This window comes from Gamsiella multidivaricata, assembly GCF_025024155.1.
Source record: "Gamsiella multidivaricata strain RSA 2152 chromosome Unknown BC939scaffold_67, whole genome shotgun sequence".
Classification (NCBI taxonomy): Eukaryota; Fungi; Mortierellomycota; class Mortierellomycetes; order Mortierellales; family Mortierellaceae; genus Gamsiella; species Gamsiella multidivaricata.
The window spans coordinates 128045-146899 of NW_026251775.1; the positions used below are offsets into that span (position 1 = coordinate 128045).

The window sequence follows — 18855 nt, forward strand, 5'->3', positions numbered from 1 at the left end:
GGGGCCAGGAATGGGAGGTATGGGATGGATATGTGAGGGGCATCAGTAACGCGACTTCGCTCAACGCTGGATTGAGCGTATGCAGCCCATGCGATCCAGCGACGTTTTGACCTTTGAGCCTGCTACTTTTTGTCCTTTGTTCGCTGAGTTGCAAAAAGAAAACTTTTTAACATCGAGCCTCACTCGCCAGCCCTTACCCTCCTTCAGCAATGGATCAGTCTTCAGGTAACTAAGCAACAGCATCCTCCTCCTTTCTATTACATCCTCATAACAATCAGACAATGAAGACACTGTAAAGGTGCCTTGGGGTCGAACTGCTTGTTGCTGCGGTGGAACTATCGTAGGGGACTACTGAATGCAACACCTTGGACTACAGCTGGGGATGAAAACACGACTCGGCAAGCAACGCACACGCCATCAAGCCTTGGATGATCAACAAATGGGTCGAAGAGGATGCAACACTCGCAGGACAATGGATGTCTAATAGTAGCAATGCTATCACTCGCGCCACTATTCAGCAACTAAAACGCGCTACTACAAGCAAGGCTGCAAAGCTCGGACCAACCTCAGCTGCAGAGTGACAGCTGATAGCGAAGCACGAATATGTCGAACGAGAATGAAGTTTTCCCCGACCTAACACTGCGTTGCCTTCTGTAAACTCATAGCCAACGTTGATATCAAGAAGAAGCAGCAGCAGGAAGCCCCCACGCCCCAGAATACGCCCATTTTCTCCGCGCCTATCAATCCCTCTGTGCCAGCTAGTGAAGAAGATATGGAGACCATCCAGACCCCAGGTATGCAGCTGTTATCTCTGTATCTCATTCTCATGACATGATGCAGAAACGTTCCTTCCGTCTGCTTTCCTTTCCTATCCTTTCCTTCCTGCACTATCAGCACCGCCCCTTCTTTGGACCTTTTGTTGTGAACTGTGCACAATAATTGCGTGTATGTTGAGTCTGAAGGCGCGTCTGCTGGATGTCCTCGCCTGCTCTTGGGTTTATTCTTTGGATTCTTCACCCTCCCCAACAAATTTTTTTTTTGAGTTGGATACCTGGTGCTTAACATTTATCTTTCTTTTTTTGATCTTTTTGCCTATACATTTCTAACGAACACCTCAATCACAACCTTCCAAATGACTGACTTAGGAACCCGCGAGAACATTCTCGCTAGCAACCCTCAGCTCCTCTCCATGCTGCAGGGTCGTCTCGGCGGCTTGGTCGGCGCCCCCTCAGGCTATCTCCAGACCTTGGGCCCTGATGTCCGTCGCCGCGTCAAGGGGTTGAAGTCGCTCCAGCACAAGCACGCCGCCCTCGAGGCTGACTTCCAGAAGGAGATCTTGGCTCTGGAGAAGAAGTATCTTGAGCTTTACACTCCTCTCTACCAAAAGCGTTCCGAGTACGTCAACGGTAAGGCCGAGCCCACCGATGCCGAGGTCGAAGACGGCGTCAGCGATGGCGAGGAGGAAGAAGAGGAGAAGGAGGAAGATGACGATGAGAAGGATTCCGAGAAGGTCGAAGGTAACACGAAGAAATACATGCTTATGTTCATTGCAGTTTGCTTCTGGATCCGCTTCTATGGGACGTACTGACCTAAGTGGCAACCGACCTTTGTTTATGCACAATTAGGTATCCCCGAGTTCTGGCTTACTGTCCTGAAGTCCCATCCTCAGTTCACCGATGTTATTACAGAGAAGGACGAGGACGCATTGAAACACTTGGTCGACATTCGCTTGTCGTACTTTGAGAAGCCTGGATTCCGCCTGGACTTTGAGTTCTCTCCCAACGAGTACTTCACCAACACCACCTTGTCCAAGACTTACTTTTACCAGGAGGAGCTCGGATATGGCGGCGACTTTGTCTACGACCATGCTGAGGGCACCAAGATCGAGTGGAAGGAGGGCAAGGATCTCTCGGTTACTATTGAGACTAAGAAGCAGCGCCACAAGGGAACCAACAAGACTCGCGTGGTCAAGAAGACAGTCCCAGCCGAGACCTTCTTCTCCTTCTTCACTCCCCCAGTCGCACCCGAGAATGAGGATGAGATTGATGATGAAGACGAGGATATTGATGAGAAGCTGGAGGCCGACTATGGCTTGGGTGAGGAGCTCAAGGACAGCATTGTTCCTCGTGCCATCGACTGGTTCACCGGCAAGGCTCTGCAGTACCAGGATAACGATGACCAGTACGACGATGACTTTGAATACGAAGACGACGAGGAAGAGGAGGGTGACGATGACGATGATGACGAGGATGATGACGATGATGATCTCCCCGCCAAGGGCGAGAAGGCCCCAGAGTGCAAGCAGCAATAAATGGGTTACCTCGGCCAGTCCTTTTTTTAACACACTATTGCACCTGCAGATCGTCTTTACCTGATCTCGTTCTCCTCTAATACACATCCTCTCTTACAATCCATGATTGTTTCCTTGTGTCGCGTCCACCATGTGTTCCTTTTTGCCAGTGCATATTCCAATAAAATTTATTAACATTATGTGTCGCAGGAGCGGCTAGCAAAAGAATGGAGCATATGTTCAAAAGATGACGAGAAAGAGGAGAAGGAAGAGGACATCTACAGCTGGAAGTCATAGTGGATGGCCTGATCGAAGAATCCACAGAACTGAGGACGGAGACCTCCAGCCGAGACGGAGGGGGTGGTGTCGAACAAATAAACGTTCTGGTTGCTGCTGCTGTACTTGGGCCAGCTAGGGTAGCTGTCGCCGCCGTAGGCAGTGGGGTTGGGGTTACCGCCAGTGGTGGCAAAGGCCGTCCAGCGGTCCATGACCATTCTTGAGAGCGCAGCATCGGCGGCGGTCCAGGGGTAGTGCTCGGGATCGTTCATCAGAGCAGGGCTGGCAAAGACGAGAGCAACATCATCACCGTGGCAGACGTGGTTGGCGCAGAGATCGCCTGAAGGGCGGTTGGGATTATAGCCCTTTTGGAACTGATACTGGTAGACATCAAGACCAGAAGCGGCATAGGCCTTAGCAAGGTATTGGGTTGGGCAGATCCAGAGGTAATCAGAGGCAAAGTCGCCCTCGGCCTCACGAACACCGTCGGGGTTGGAGCCATCGATCGGGTAGAGATTGTAGCCAATGGTGACCATGGAACGCTGATAGCCGAGAATAGTGCCGAGGGTGAGTCCAAAGACGGTAGGAGGCATAGGGGTGGACTGACCCAAGCTGGGAAGGAAACCGATGGCCTCGTTCTTCATGGTGCCGATCATCAGGGGAGCCTTGTGGATGCCTCCGTCTTTTCCGGCAATCAACTGGTCAAAGTTGTTAAAGATGAGAAGGCCGTCGATCGAGGGCTTGATCAGCTCGAGGAAGGACTCTTCAGGGGCCATGTTGATAGCTTGACCGACAATGGTGGTCTGGGCATTCAAAATATCAGAGATGTTCTTGGAACGCATGCAAGCAAGATCAGCACAGTTGAGGAGAGTCATGGCACCACCACCGATGACGGTCGAGGCAGTCTTGATGTCGTTGAAGGGGAGGTCAATGGGGTCGGACTGAGAAATGGCAGCACTGAAGAGATTCTTGGTGGCAGCAGGCATGGACAGGAGGGTGCGGATAGCGTGGCCTCCGGCGGACTCACCGAAGATGGTGACCTTGGAAGCATCACCTCCAAAGTCGCCGATGTGATCCTGGACCCACTTGAGGGCGACAAGCATGTCGCGGACACCCATGTTGCCGGGAACGGTCGAGCGGCTGATGCCGGCATCGACGCGCTCGAAGAAACCGAGGAGACCGAGACGGTAGTTGATGGTGACAACGACAACCTGGCCACGACTGGCCATGTTGGCGGGGTTGAAGGCGGGGTCGGTGCCGGTGCCGGTGGTGAAAGAACCGCCGTGGAGGCTGTTTGTTCATGTAGCAATCAATAGGGGAATATGTGCGCGCCTGGTTAGTTCATGGTGGTACAAGGTATTATTGCATTTCAGGTTCTTTTGTATTGCCAGACTTACTAGAACATAACAGGGAGCAGGCTCTTCTTATCAGCGTTCAGCTTGGGGGTGAAAACGTTCAAGAACAGGCAGTCCTCGTTGCCGCCAGGAACGTCGCCAAGCTGAGGGCACTTGTTACCGGGAGCAGTGGCATCGACGGCGCTGATCCAGCTGGTGGTGATAGGGACAGGGGCAGCGAAACGCAGGGAGCCGACAGGGGCCTTGGCGTATCGGATACCCTGGAAACGGAAGCCCATGGGGTCACGGGCACCGGTGACGAGACCAAGACTGGTGCTGACTGTGACCTTGCCCGATGTATTGATATTGGAGCAGAGCGCGGGCAAGAGACGCAAGCAGGAGCCACCGGTCTTAATAGTGGCCTGACCGTTGTTCATGACCAAAGTGTCGCACTTGGTAATGTAGTTCGGGTCACTGGCACCGGTGTCGATCCAGAACTCGGTAGCGTTGGGTGCACTCTGGGCCAACATCTTCTGGACCGAGGACAGGGTGCGGCTTTGGGCCGAGAAAAGGAGCTCACCCAACTTGCCGCAGGAGGCGGCACTGCGGGCAGCGATGCGCTGATCGGGGAGGAGGATGAAGGGGAAGTTGGCGCCACCAACCTCAAGATTGTTATCGACCAGAGCTTGGACGCTGTTGAGGATAAGGCTGCTTGTCGCGGTGGCGGACACGCGGGTGTTAGCGGCGCTGGTGCTGGAAGGGGAAGGAGTCGGGGCGGTGGTAGCACCGCTAGGAAGGGTGGTGGAGTTCATATCGGTCTCTGGGGCGATCAGGACCTGCGCGAGGGTCGCCTGGATGGAGACCGCTGCCAGGAGGCAGGAAATGGTGAATGTTCTCATGACGGAGCACTGGAAGACAGAAGGGTCGTGGGGGAGGCGGGTGGAGGGAAGGGGTAAGGGGAAGGGATCCTGGAAAGGACAGGAAGGACAGGGGTTGGTGGGGTGACAAGGAAGTAACGAGGGGCGAGAAGTGCGCGCAGGCAATCTTTTTATGCTTTCTCTCGTTCCTGGTGCCGAGGAGAGGAATGTTGATCTCTGCTGGGGCCTGGTTTATTTTCTGTCTTTGTAATAAAACCTTGTGGGCGAGAGAATGAAAAAAAAAAAAAAAAAGAGAGCCGCGCGAGAAGACTGATTAACAACAGCACTGGATGGAGTAACAGCAACTTAAAACCTCGTCGGCATCTTTTTTCTTCACTTGCTGGGTGTCTCCATCCAGATACGGGTGTTATCGTACAATCTGTCCACCGTGTGAAAGCTATCTATATTCCGAGAGGACAAAATGGATCGCGTTGCTCCTGAGCGGTGTCAATTGTCTTGGATGAATGTGGTTTACATTGGACCCAAGCAGGATGCGGAGAATAATGAACACACCTCCCGCCTCTCCCCCCTCCCCCCCTTCCTTGCTTGGATGCCAGCGGTGGCGCAAGTGTGGGACAGTGAGTTAGTTTGCACCCTGACGATAAAGATAGATGGACGAGATGGACACATGTACAGAGTACGTTCATCTAATGATGCTTCGTTTGCGTGGCTGCATGGCTGCATGGCTGCATGGCTGCATGTTGTGAACCTTACAAAGCATGGTAGGACAAAGAGCACTAAGAGGAATCTGAAATCTGCTCACTTTTCTTTCCATGCACCCACCTCATTTCCTGTTTTACTTCTTTAGCTCCATAACAATAGAACCCGCAAGAAGTACAGCCTAACCCATTCAAAAAGATGGGCGGCCCCTTGACTAAATCTTGCCGACGCTGTTGTTGGTTGCTTCCAATCCTATCTGCTCTAAGGCTCTCAAGTTCATAGTTCTGTCCAATCCTGACTCTTGTTTCGCATCGCCAGTCGACAGACGGCACCCCATAAGCACCCAAGGCGACGCGCACCATGCCTGGCTCTTTCAATACAGCATCGATGCTCTAAGGTTCAGACAGAACACTTCGCATACCAGCAGAAACGTGTTCCCCGAGAGCATGCGTTCGACGCGCTTTCTTCGTTCAAAGATCTACTACTCCTGTGTAAGTCGGGCTCATTTCACCCACTCAATATCCACAGCTGGTCGCCCATACTTTCATTTTGTGCACAACTAAAATTATCATTATGGTTCCCCGTTAATAATTGCCTGTAATTCAACCCCGAACTGCCTTACTTTTATTCTTGTAATACGCTCATCACCACGCGAAGAGAAAAACGAGGGTTTTATTAATTTTTATATAGAATCACTGCGGCCTGAAGGAACACTTTCGACATCTCAAGGTTTCGCCTTCAAAAGCAAATAATCCCTCGTGCTCTCCAGATTCCATACCGGTTTGTTTGCGGATTGAAAGCCTGCGCTGCGAAGCCTGAATTGATAGGCCATGTCGTGACCATTGAGCCAAGGAGGAGGAGCAGCTCACAAGTCTACCTTCTGTTCTAGCTTGCATGTTTATATAGCACCTTCGAGGCACTCTAGTTGAGGAAGCGCGAAAAATAGTCATGCAGAATAGTGAGCAGCCTTCTTTGCAGCGGTAAAACTATGACAAAATGCTATTTTTCTATTCAGCTTTCAAACGACGCTCTTTTCGATCAAGAATCTGGTTCCCAAATGTCCTTTCTGGCTTGTCGATCACTTCCTCCTGTATTTGTCCTAGACTGTCCTTCCTTGAAACGTGCGTTGGTCGCGTGGAGCGCGGCATAATTATACGCCGGCGCCTATTCCGCCGATTTCCTTTTTATGTTCTATGTGACTATGTCGAGCTTTCGTATCAAAGTCAAAAAGCCAGTCTATTTTCGGTGAAGGTACCGATTCCGAAGAAATAGAGTATTTCCCGTCGAAGTGATTCGAATACTGTATAGAGTGAGAGACGGGGAGGGATGGAGTGGGATGAGCTTTTTCGCAAACAACTGTCTCGCCAACTTCCTACATAGGAGCCATTGTCGAAGCAACATTTCAGACGCTTGCTGGAGCATAAAGATCCGTACCGTAAAGACACCGGCTTACTAATTGCCCCACCATCCAGTTGCACACTTTCACGAAGTAAATGAGCGTGGGATGGCTGCTGCATCGCAAGGAAGCAAGATGCGTCTTCCTGGACCACTCGGGACATGATGACACGGTAAAATAACCCGTGTATTGATGCTGTGGCTTCGACAACGAATGACAAAGTACGCCCTCAAGTGGCATTGAAAGACTGAATATTGATTACGTCCCTGGACCTTCAAGACTGGGATCCAGCTGCACAACTTGAATACGGTGGCGAAATAGGAACAGGACATTCAGACGGTTATGCAATTAGGGACAGAGTGTTGAACTTGGATGGGGGCGTAATGGTTCTGGCAGGTTTGCTCCTGCACAACGCTTGACTTCCACAGCCTCCCAAGTCGCGACATGCATACCTTGTTCCATTACAATGTAACTGTCTGTGGTGTACTTTCCTCTGACACGAATTGCCAAGCAAGAGTAGAGACGGGAGCCGTGTGCCTGAACCTCTGCCACAATAGTCCAACAAGTGTTCCTGCCTCCATCCGTCTCTCACACCGCAGTCCTGACCTTCAATATCAGCATCTTTTTCAAGCAACGATCGAGCGCGGAGGGCTAAGAACAGCGCCTCTCAATGCCTTCGATCTATGCACAGGAGTCAAGACAGAGTCTCTTTGCCCTACCAGACCCCTAGCCCGAATGTGCTGTTGCATCTCCATGTCCCTGTAATTAATGTCCATTATTCTTTTGATCTTAATGCACAAGAGATGTAGTCTTCAAAAGGACCTTGTTTGTAAGTGTTATTCCCAGTTGATATATCTCATTCTAACTTGGTCTCTGTAGTTTGTATTCAGACTCTGGTTCCTGAACTTGGGGTTCCTCCTCATTGCTGCCGACTGGTACGCGACTTATTACATTAAGTCAATTTCAAAGTTCTGTCGGCCGTACCATTGGGCGAAATCCTGCGTCGCGCTCATTTGCTGCGACCAGGCTCTTAATGCGAGTCCATGTCCAGAACTCCACCGAGGGTGGACCTGGACGACGACACGGACAAGCAGACCGAGGCGCTCTTTGAAAGGCCAAGCAAGATCATTCCTTCAAAAAGAAGCACTTTTTAAGAAGACATAGAATAAGGCTTCTATTATCCGTTATGGCCAACACACCGAACAAACCAAATTCGTTCGCGATCTTGCTCCTTCTCGCCAAACATTATTCCTGGAAAAATAAAAAAAATGACTGCATCTAACATGGCGGTCAAAAGATGCATTTCCGAGTCTAAGATAAGTTATACATCCTTGTATGATGGCCGCATGAGTGTAGGTACAGTGTTCAATACGGTTGACGCATTCGACTGTGCTATAGATATTGATCCTGTCCTTCAGGACGGATTTAATAAAAGCCGTTTGAAATCAGGTGACGCTCATACGGAGACGCTCATCGCTTGGGCTGCGCTGTAATACGTTGTTTTGCTGGCGGCCTCTCACTTCAGCTCCACCTTCACTGCCTGCCCAGTTTTGTTTACATATCCTCCTCTAACCATCGGTGCATGAACGCGTGCAGGCTGAACAATCGTCCTCACCATTGTCCAAGACCAGATTGCCCGCTTGCACTTCTTGCTCAGGTAATCATCCATCCTGTTCCAGCAGAATTGTCCTTCTTTCTGTTGAGGTGCAATCTTTATGACTGCATGTGACGATCAACTGTCTAATCGCAGCCTCGTCCTCAACCAACATTGTAGATCCTACCAGGAAGCATCACTCATTTTAACCTTGTCCCACCAATATCACCATAAGTCCTTCGAAAGATACATATTTCACTGCTTCTATGGACGATAGAGGCGACCGTAAGCGCAGGCTTACCGAGGAAGCAGGACAGCCCGCACAGGTGGCCGTCAACGGCACATCGGCGCCTTTCACTCCTCCAGCCAACAAGCGACAATTCACAGGGAGCGGTAGCTCAAGTCCGCTCAATGCCGCCAAAGACGAAACAGAAAACATGACAGCTGCTGAGGTGAGAACCAGTGCCTGAAAGACATCACTCGCCATTATTTTTGTGATCTTCTTTGATGGACTCGGGCTTTAGTTTTATGTAATCTTGCAGTATCTAACCACATATAGAATTATCACACTACTTCGATCGTCTAGGGCGTTCTTCTCAACTTCCAGAAAGAGGCTATTTGGAGACAGATTCAGGAATACAAAAGAGAGGCGACAAGAGCGAAAGAGCGGATACTCCAGCTAGAAGACAAGCAAACGGATTGCGACACTCAGATCAATTCCATTGATTCTTACTGGAGCAAGGTATGGGGTCAAACAGTTGTGGACGCTCGCCTTGCTAAAAAGAAATGTTGCGCACAACATGCTAAAAACGAATTTTTCCCGCCATTTTTCCCGTTGAAAACTAGTTGCTGGATGACCTGAAAGCAATGATATTGACCTCCAAAATTACAGTGACTAGAGAGGATATGGTCTTGCAAGGTATGAACCGTGTATCAAGCAGTTACAATGTCACTGGAATCGTCTATGGAATCTCATCAGCTTTATGACATGCATTATAGACGAAAAAAGTTTTGCCTCATTACTTTCTCAAGGGATGAATTCTGAGCAACAGAACCAGGAGCCGGAGCAGGAACAGGATATCCGAGAGCTTACTGAAATGGCCCTAAAGCCATCAGTAGAGGAAGCTGCTTCGAGACGCACAAAGGAAATCGCATTAAAGTTGTTACGCAGAGTTGAAGAGTGGGCGGAGCAGCACAATACCTTCTGGGACACCGTATGGGAATCAGGTAGGCCTATCAAGATTATGGATCTCGCTCACAAGAAGTATTAATTGTCTACAGTACGAATAACATCCGCGGGGTTTTTTTTTTTTTTTTTTTTTTTTTTTTTTTTTTTTTTTTTGGCATAGACCCATCTTTACAGCAAAGCAGCGAAATCCAACAGTTGTCCGCACAACACAATATCATCACACAACAATTCAAGAAGGGACTGTCTGATATTGACCATCTGCAGGCCAAGTGTCACCAGTTCGCAGACCACGTCATGCGATTGAAGAACGGCCTGGAGATGACCCAAAACCGACTCAAGGAGACAGCGGAGGAGATGGACGAGTCAACAGCACAGCTGAAACGTTTGGAGAGCAACATCGAGCGCGAAAAGAATGCGCTCGTATCATCAGGATCCAACAGCACCGGAGTGTCAGATGTTACCGTCCCTACTGCTCTTGCATTGACTGAGATGAGCGAAGCTTCGCGGGAGGAGCTACTGCAGTTCCGCAAACTTGCAGTTTCACGCTTGGAAGAACTGGAGGAGATGAAAGGACAGAGGACACAGCTGAAGGATGAGCTGGACAAGATCCGTGCACAACTCAGCCATCTTTCGGACGAGAAGACTCAGGATTCGCAGTATGTCAGAACTCTTTTGGTTCAAATCCAGTCAGTCCGCCATGACGCCGATCACTGCCGTGGCGAAGTCTTGAGGTTGAGGTCGGATCTGGATGACCTTCGCACGAGCCGTCGCAGGTTCGTCGATACATTAGAAACCGAAGAGAAGAACCGAAGGGCTACGCTGGAAGCAGAAGTCAAGAAACTGGAGAATGATATTACTCGTGTCAGGGACAGCCGTGATCGCTTCCAGCAGATGTATGAGAATCGCTGCACCAAGGACGACTATGAGATGCAGCAAAACCAGGAAATTCGGAAGATTGCCAACACGCGCAAGGTGAGGATGCATACAATATTCAGGGTATCTGCTTATCATCAAGCAGTAAGTGTGAAACGACTGACAATATTATTTTCTTGTGCCATGTATGTCGCAATAGGACCGTATCACCGCCCTTACCGCAGAGATTCAGCGACTCCAAACAATGCTGGCTACCAACTCTGACGACTGGAGCTCGTACGCCTTTTATTTGAAGGGATCCAATGATAAAACGACTCTGATGGATCTTCGAAACAAGCTTGGCGTGGCGGAGGAGCAAATCAAGTCGATCAGCATCGAGCTGGAGTCATCCAAGGAGACGGCATTACAGGTTCGCGATCTTGCAGCCGTAAACGCATCTGAGAGCGAACTCAAACAACAAGTGGAAATGCTGTCGACTAAACTGGCACAGCTGGACAGCCTGGTTGGATCAAGGGCGGACGAGAAAATCAAAGAGCTCGTGGCAACGATTATGACGAAGGATCAGGCTATCGAGCGCCTCGAGCTCAAGGTCCGAGCCCATGAGGCAGTCCAAGCGCCGCTGCTGAACGAGCTGCATACTGTTGCTAATGCTTGGGGTCAGCTTGAGGAGGCCACGTCCCGCAAGGCCATTGATCTCGCGCAAAAGGAGGACCTAATATTTAAACTGCTTTCGGACAAGACCAGACAAGAACAAAAGTGCAATAGTTTGATCCGCGCCAAGGAGCAGAGTGCCAATATGACGGCGGTGATGAAGCGACAGTCGGACATGCAACTGGACCAGGTTCGAAGACTGGAGGAGCGGGAGAAGAACCTGAGCCAGCAAATGGTACGTGCTTCGAGATCCAAGTTAATGGCATTTTTCATTGTTTTTACCTTATACTACTATTCTGACAAGTATATGTTGTTATTGTTTTTTGCTTTGCTATTACAGGCCACGCTGGAGAAGGAGCAGACTGTACTCACGGGTGAGCTCACGGTCCATAAGTCGAAACTACAAGAGTTTTCGCAGCACAACTCTAGCTTTAAGGAAAAGTATGCCAAGCAGGAGGAGCGTTTGGTTGAGCTGCAGACACTGCTGAAGGAGAGGACGGACGCGTTTGAGAGTGAGTCAGCGTCACGGAAGCGGGCACAGGAGGAGTTTGAAACGATGAAGCGCAAGATCGAGGAGCATGCCAAGAAGACTGAGGGATCTTCAGGGGACTCTGAGGCGTCGAAGCAGGCGGCGCGGTACCTGAAGCTGCTCAAGTGTCCAGCGTGCGATGTTAACTTCAAGTCGCATGTGATCTTGCGCTGCATGCATGTGTTCTGCAAGAGTTGCATGGACAAGCGGATGGAGTTGCGCCAGCGCAAGTGCCCGACCTGTCGCGAGAACTTTGGCGCCAAGGACGTGAAAGAGATCTATCTCTAAATCAAGAATTTATTGTTATATTGTGTTTGTCATTTCATTCTGTTTGCTGGATTTACATCTTTCGGTATCATCCTCTCCACTTATGTTTTGATCCTTTCATTTCTTCATAGAACAACAGGCGCCTTTTTGTCTGTCTTATCTATTCGCTTTTGCATTCCCTGTTTCTTTGTTGCAATAAGTGGAAGTTCATTATTATTTTCGAGCCGATTTGTAACATAGTCTTTTTCTAATTGTACTTTTACCTCTTAATAAACCCACTCTCGTGGTGGATTCGATCTGTCTTCAGTGGGGCATAAGGCGTGCCAGGTACGCATAGCCCCTTTGTGATCGCCACTTGGCACTGCAGTAGGCTAAACGATTCAGGGACAATTTCAGAACGCGTGCTGCGCTTGGTGGAGCAAACGCATGTATTTTTACAATATCAAAATGCTTCGAATGCAGAGGGTATGAGGTGCAGGTATCATTGCAGTCCCTTACTCGCTCTCTTCGCGGTACTCAGTTTCAAAGCAGCATACCCAGCTGTCTTTCTGCCTTGAGTATAACAGATGCGTACGTCGACGTTGCATGGGAAGGCGCACTTTTTTTGGACTCAGTGTATATCATGAGCATGCGAGCATTATTCCTGCGCGTAGCCCCGTTCTCTTGTCGCGCTCCTGTGAACATGTCGATATGAAACAGGCAATACCACTTGACGCAATCGGTCCACGCATCTTTTTCATTATAGCTGGCGAAGCGTTTGGGAGTGTCCGTTTCCGTTCAGTTGTCGCGTTAGAAGCATGACATTTGTACTTCACGCTTTTTTAGCCGTCAGACACACTGTTGATGAACCCCCCTTCTCCCCCTCTCCCAAAGTCTAGGCGTGTAGATGGATGGGTGGCATTAGGAATGAAAGCCATCTCGGACAGGGTTGACCAGGCAAAGGCTCACTTGTTCTGAAGAGAGAGACAGAGAGGGAGCAGAAGAAAAGGAGATTGCTCTCGGTGTGCTCACAGCGCCTTTATACTTTCATGACAAGATGTTTGGCTGGTGCCTTAAAAGACACGCACAAATGGAATGCAATTTAGACAGACCAGTGGAGGGGGATATTTTTGGGTCTTTTGTTCGACTCCCATCATATCATCATCTCTCTTCCCTTTCCATCCTAATTGTCCCATTCCATCCACTCCCTCTCGTCCCATCGTCCGCAATTCATCTTTACTTCCTTAATACCCAGGAACTTATCACTAGAAATACTCACTACTATCACCATGGCACACGTAAGACGGAGACCATCATGAGCGTTCTGTGTCCCGATTCCCCGACCAACTCTTCAGCCAGTGGCAAACAAAAGGTTTCTGACTTTTCTCTCGCACCCATCAATAGCGCATTGGACGCAGAAAGAACGTCAAGAAGGGATTTCAGTTCACGCTGATGGTTGTCGGTAAGGACCTTCGCTCGCATCCAGCAACGCTTTTCAATTGCTATCAATTGGAAGACAACACATGAGCGGGTATAATGATACGCGGTTATCCAAGCAGCAATTGGTTCTCATCTCTGAGTTGTTTCCTCTTGCTTAGGTGCCTCCGGTCTTGGTCGCACCACCTTCATCAACACGCTGTGCGATGCTGATGTTGTCCCTAAGCGTGAATCTGACGAGCCTGATATGGCCCACGTCGAGGAGGGCATCAAGATCAAGCCCTACACCGTTGGTAAGTATTACAGCGCCACTCTGCGTTCTTCAGTGGCTCTGGAGCGGCTTCGGTTCCTTATCAATTTGTCTAACATTGTGTGGTATTTCGCTGTGATAATAGAGCTCGACGAGGATGGTGTCAAGATCTCGCTCACTGTTGTCGACACCCCCGGCTTTGGTGATATGATTGACAATGAGTACTGGTAAGTCTGAGCCAGATTTATTGAGCAATTGGACCCCAAATTTCGGCATGCGCTTCCCCCTTCTATGCACTTTTTGTTGTCATTTTTTTTTTTTTTCCTTCATGTCTTTCAGGAGAAGGGAACTCAGCTCCTCCCTGCCTAATACTTATGATGCCGAGTTCACTCTCCTAGCCTATTGATGGTAGAGGACCTTTGTACTAACAAGCTTTGCTCCTATCCCTTCTTTGGGTATTCAATCAATGTAGTTTCCAGGAGATTCTTGGATATCTGGAGCGACAATACGATGATATTCTATCGGAGGAGTCCAGGATCAAGCGTAACCCACGGTTCCGCGACAACCGTGTCCACGCTCTCCTCTACTTTATTACCCCTACTGGCCACAGGTAAGGCGGCAGGAGATTTTTCTTTGAAGAGGCACTTCAATTACTTCAAAGGCAGTCGCTCCACCCTAATCTCGCAACTTCATTAACATCTCGCGGTTTTACCCATTCCTTACTGTCTTTTAGCCTGAGGGAGATCGATATTGAATTGATGAAGCGTTTGAGTCCCAGAATTAACGTTATCCCAGTCATTGGCAAGGCCGATACCTTCACCCCTATTGAGCTGGCAGACTTCAAGAAGAGGGTATGTCCACAGTTTGTCAACACTCACTTTATTCCACCATCGTTTGCAGAAGATCTAAAGCAAATGAACCTTTTTGTGTTATGTAGGTCATGGAGGACATTGAGCACCACAATATCCCAATCTACAACTTCCCCTTCGATCCCGAAGAGGATGATGAGGAGACCATTGACGAGAACAGCGAGCTCCGTTCCCTCCTTCCTTTTGCATTGATCGGATGCGAGGAGGAGATCATGGTGAACGGCCGTAAGGTCCGCGGCAGACAGTACCCATGGGGCATTGTCGAGGTCGACAACACCCAGCACTGCGACTTTGCCAAGTTGCGTTTTGCTTTGCTCAGGTACGAAAACAACATGCAGAAAGGAGCAGTGAGCTACAGGAGGATTTTTTTAATATCTTTTTGGGCTCTCTGATCCTTGTTATTTTTGTCTGCACCATGTTTTTCTTCAATTTGGACTAAACGTCTTATTTTGATTCTCGTTGAACCATAGCTCGCACTTGCAGGACTTGAAGGAGATCACTCACGACTACCTCTACGAGAACTACCGTACCGAGAAGTTGTCTCGCAGCGCCGAGAACCTGTCCGAGTAGATACTGGATATCTGCAGGATCGTTTTTCACTCTTTATTATTATCGTCATTTCCCCCAATAATTATAACCACCACTCGTGCTGGAAGGTCGACCCTGATGCGCCGTTCTTTTTTTTTTTTTTATTCTATAATCCTATTGGAACCCATTTACACGCAATAAACGAATTTCAGACTAAGACTTTTGAGCGTCCCTTTCTGGAGTCAGGATAGGGCACGGCATGGTGCACAACGGTCGTGACTGTCCAATATTACGTTCCTCTCAATGCGTTAGCGAACAGTGTCTCAATACTCGCTTGATACACTCGACATACATCTCGAAAACAGGAAAGGCAATGGCGAATCAGGAAGCAGCAGTGACATCAACAATAACATCGACAGGAAAGGACACATTTGTCGTGCCTGTGAAGTGCATTAAGGATGAAGCTCGGGACCTGCCATTCTTCCAGAAGTCTGAGGCATACGCGCGTCTCATGTCTTACATTCTGGCCCTCAACACTGCGGTCCTGAACCGCAAAGTGTCTGATGCAGTACCGGAATCAGAGGTATGTCTGTCTGTCTATTATTTGGTGACAAACTCGACTATCGAATCCACGCGTCGTGGCATCGTCTCGTACTCGACGTCAATGTGTGTCCCAGGCGCGTTTGTTCTAACCCACTCTGTCGCCTCGCTCTAAAACACAATATTAGTCCATCAAGAAAATCCTAGAGCTGTTCGACACACTCGACCACTGGATCGCCCTCGTCCCTCCAAAGCCAGATCCTCAACGATTTGGTAATCTCGCCTTCCGGGAATATATTCTGCTGCTCGAATCCAAAGCGACCTTCGTCCTCACGACTCTCCTCCCGCCCTCACTCCACCCCGCGATCAAAGAACTCTCCCCATACCTCACCCAGAGCATGGGTCACGGCACACGGATCGACTACGGGTCAGGACACGAGCTCTCCTTTGTCGCATGGCTGTGCTGTCTCGAAATCATTGGATTCCTGCACGGGGAGGATCATGCGGCCGTGGTGCTGACGGTCTTTGTGCGATACCTGGAGTTAGTACGCAAGTTACAGCGGACATATCAATTGGAACCTGCGGGAAGTCATGGCGTGTGGGGACTAGATGATTATCAGTTCTTGCCATATCTATGGGGAAGCGCACAGTTGCGGGATCATCCGACGTTGCGGCCAATTGCTATTATGCAGGAGACGAGTGTGCGGGAGCATGCGTCGGAGTATATGTACTTTCGAGCCATCCAGTTCATTCATGAGGTATGTGCACAGTGATTTTTATATTGTTAACCATGCTAGTACAGGTATATGCTTGTCCTTGATTATGGCCTAAACTTTTTTTATTATATTATATTTATTTTCTTTTCTTTCCTTTTTCTTTGCGAATCCAGACAAAGCGCGGCCCGTTCCACGAGCATTCACCTGTGCTGTTTGAGATCTCGGGCGTGCATCACTGGGCAAAGGTGAACTCGGGCATGGTCAAGATGTACAAGGCCGAGGTTCTGAACAAGTTCCCGGTTGTCCAGCACCTGCTTTTCGGAAGCCTCCTGCCCTGGCGACCCGCGGATTCGCCCGTTGACTTTGCGATTTCTGCAGTCCCTGCGACTGCTTCAGGACCTGGACAGGCACCAGCTCCGGTCGCGACGGGCGTGCCAAGAGGTGTTCCCGGCGCGATTCAACGGTAGATTAGCGTATCTGGAAAATTTTGGGAATAAGGTGAATAGAAGATTAAAACTCATTTATGATGGCAGTGGTGCTTGGGATCTCCTGTCCGTGCGCAGGCATTCTGCTGGCACTTTCACACTATCGGTCTGATCTCCTGATCTTCTTTTCCTGTTTGGTCTTAGAAACAGAAATGTCTGGGGTTCTACTTGAATCATTGTTCCGGATGTTTTTAACTGCTGCGCGAAAAAAAATGCTGTGCTTGTGATTTAAGGTTTTTTTTCCAGGACGCAACGTAGCGATATCTTCCATCGTCTTTCATCTTCATCTCCATCTATTTTGCACCGCGCTTTAACTATTAAGGCCCCTGTCGAGTTACCCATCTGGAGCTGCAAGGAAGACTCCACATCCGACGCAGATGCTCTCGACTCTCAATCGATTGCGCTCAACCTTCCTATCCAAAAGTTAACTTGGGTTTGGCTTAAGCGAGGATTTCAGGGATGTTGTCTCAACATCAGGATGTGCATCTATCCGAGCGAGTATGAGCCGTCGACAACCTATATGATCCCTTGACACAGCAAAGCCTGAGTGAGTGCTTTAGTTTAAAACACAGGAACGAAGATGGAAGGGAGAGAAGCGGCTAGGGGTCAACCAGGCGCGACTACTCTCGACCACGGACTGTGAGGCGATCCATGCGAAGGACAACTGAGTATACAAAGGCATTCGAGTTCGCGGGTATATTCTGATAGGGTAGGGGCAATGGTAAACGATAGAGAAGGCGATGGAAGGGCTGAGTGGGGTAGCGGAGGAAGGGAGGGTATAGAGCGCACTTGGCTTTGGTTGAGATGATTGACTTGGGCCTGGCGAACTTGACAGGACTCGGCGAGTCTGACGCGCTGAGTGGGCCTGGTCCTGGGTGCTGGATTCTGGCGTTAGTGCCGTATCCTAATACTGTCCAGGTTGAAACGGACTCCATGTGCCTAAGAAAAGGCAGGAAAACAGAGAACGATAGGCAACAAGTCGATTTGGCGAAAAAAAAAAAAAAAAAAAAGGCGCCGTCGATTTCTAATACAACAGCAGTAAGCGACGTGCATCAGACATACTTCGATGACCCTCTACCTCATTCCCCTTGACCATGGCGAGCCCAGGTGGACTAGACTTTGGTTTACTTTTGGTTGCTGTAATCGATCGGCTGAGGTATTGACAAAAAGAAAAAAAGAAAAAAAGAAAAGAAAAGCGCAGAAAGAGAATACGCCATTAGAATCGAAGCGTAGACATAGAGACAACCTACAACGCAAGGCGCAAATACAAGGCACATAACACTAAGCACCAGATACCAGACATCATGCACAAACAAAGCAGAGAAGAGCGTACAGCGCCATTTTGCATGGAAAGAGCAATAAGGCCATACCTTTGTGGACTCAACCAGTCGTTATTGCGGTCCTACTGCACTGCTGTCGATGTTCGCTAGAGCTAACATCCTTTTTGCAGCGTCGCATGTCAACCCTGTCTTTACATGGCAAACAGCAGGAGACGAGATGTCTCCGCTGTGCTGTGCAAGCAGCAGAGACATCATTGGGTGCAGCAGATTAAAGGCGCGAGAAATAAAAAAAGGTGGGCTCAGGTACAGGTACAGCCATGTATAGTCTAGCTGACTAGAAAAGAATACCACGCATTTGTAGACACAAACATAGTTTACAAAGCGCGATGAAATAACTCTATGAGTGCTGTAACGTAACTGAAAGAGGATGTTTCCCCATAGTATCGATCAATGGATGGCAGTTTGTTATGAGTGCATATGTGGGTGCTTGTTTTTTTTTTTTTTGTTTTGAAATGGCGGAGGAAAGGGAGGGGGAAGGAAAGTCAAGGAGTCGAGTTTATTGGAAGGCAACGCGTCGCGTAAACACAAAAAAACAATATGTGGACGGCGTCCTTAAACGCGCCCTCGATACTGCAGTCAGTACTCTGACCAGTCCGGCCCGAGAGATTGTATCGGTGTTTGCCACGAGTCATCTCCGCTGGAAGAATGGCCCTTGATTTCGTTCACATTGAGCAGAGTCTTCTTCAGGAATGAAATTCCGAACTTGATGCAGAGCTTTTCTACGTCCATTTCCCT

The 18855-nt window shown here is 49.2% G+C and overlaps 5 protein-coding genes across 5 annotated transcripts; 4 read left to right on the plus strand and 1 right to left on the minus strand.

Moving 5' to 3' along the window:
* The first annotated feature begins 111 nt into the window (after positions 1 to 111).
* BC939DRAFT_461539 (uncharacterized protein) lies at positions 112 to 2523 on the plus strand. The gene is made up of 4 exons (XM_051557032.1): positions 112 to 225; positions 666 to 794; positions 1146 to 1517; positions 1626 to 2523. Exons 1-4 carry the CDS (start codon positions 210 to 212, stop codon positions 2309 to 2311), a joined length of 1203 nt encoding a protein of 400 aa, XP_051408896.1. The 5' UTR covers positions 112 to 209; the 3' UTR covers positions 2312 to 2523.
* Positions 2524 to 2568: 45 nt separating this feature from the next.
* BC939DRAFT_480005 (Alpha/Beta hydrolase protein) lies at positions 2569 to 4799 on the minus strand (the record flags this gene model as incomplete). Its single annotated transcript, XM_051558900.1, has 2 exons — positions 2569 to 3856; positions 3964 to 4799. The coding sequence occupies 2 exons, from the start codon at positions 4797 to 4799 to the stop codon at positions 2569 to 2571; spliced, it is 2124 nt and encodes a 707-aa protein (XP_051408897.1).
* Positions 4800 to 8401: 3602 nt separating this feature from the next.
* Positions 8402 to 12093, plus strand: BC939DRAFT_274793 (uncharacterized protein). Its single transcript, XM_051551160.1, has 8 exons — positions 8402 to 8530; positions 8648 to 8919; positions 9054 to 9209; positions 9314 to 9386; positions 9467 to 9694; positions 9817 to 10628; positions 10729 to 11415; positions 11521 to 12093. Exons 2-8 carry the CDS (start codon positions 8734 to 8736, stop codon positions 11995 to 11997), a joined length of 2619 nt encoding a protein of 872 aa, XP_051408898.1. The 5' UTR covers positions 8402 to 8530; positions 8648 to 8733; the 3' UTR covers positions 11998 to 12093.
* Positions 12094 to 13074: 981 nt separating this feature from the next.
* On the plus strand, positions 13075 to 15322 carry BC939DRAFT_461546 (Septin-type guanine nucleotide-binding (G) domain-containing protein). Its single transcript, XM_051557033.1, has 8 exons — positions 13075 to 13253; positions 13360 to 13417; positions 13554 to 13685; positions 13788 to 13869; positions 14115 to 14252; positions 14376 to 14493; positions 14580 to 14830; positions 14982 to 15322. Exons 1-8 carry the CDS (start codon positions 13245 to 13247, stop codon positions 15079 to 15081), a joined length of 888 nt encoding a protein of 295 aa, XP_051408899.1. The 5' UTR covers positions 13075 to 13244; the 3' UTR covers positions 15082 to 15322.
* Positions 15305 to 16899, plus strand: BC939DRAFT_461547 (uncharacterized protein). Its single transcript, XM_051557034.1, has 3 exons — positions 15305 to 15622; positions 15768 to 16337; positions 16469 to 16899. The coding sequence occupies exons 1-3, from the start codon at positions 15413 to 15415 to the stop codon at positions 16760 to 16762; spliced, it is 1074 nt and encodes a 357-aa protein (XP_051408900.1). The 5' UTR covers positions 15305 to 15412; the 3' UTR covers positions 16763 to 16899.
* Positions 16900 to 18855: the final 1956 nt, after the last annotated feature.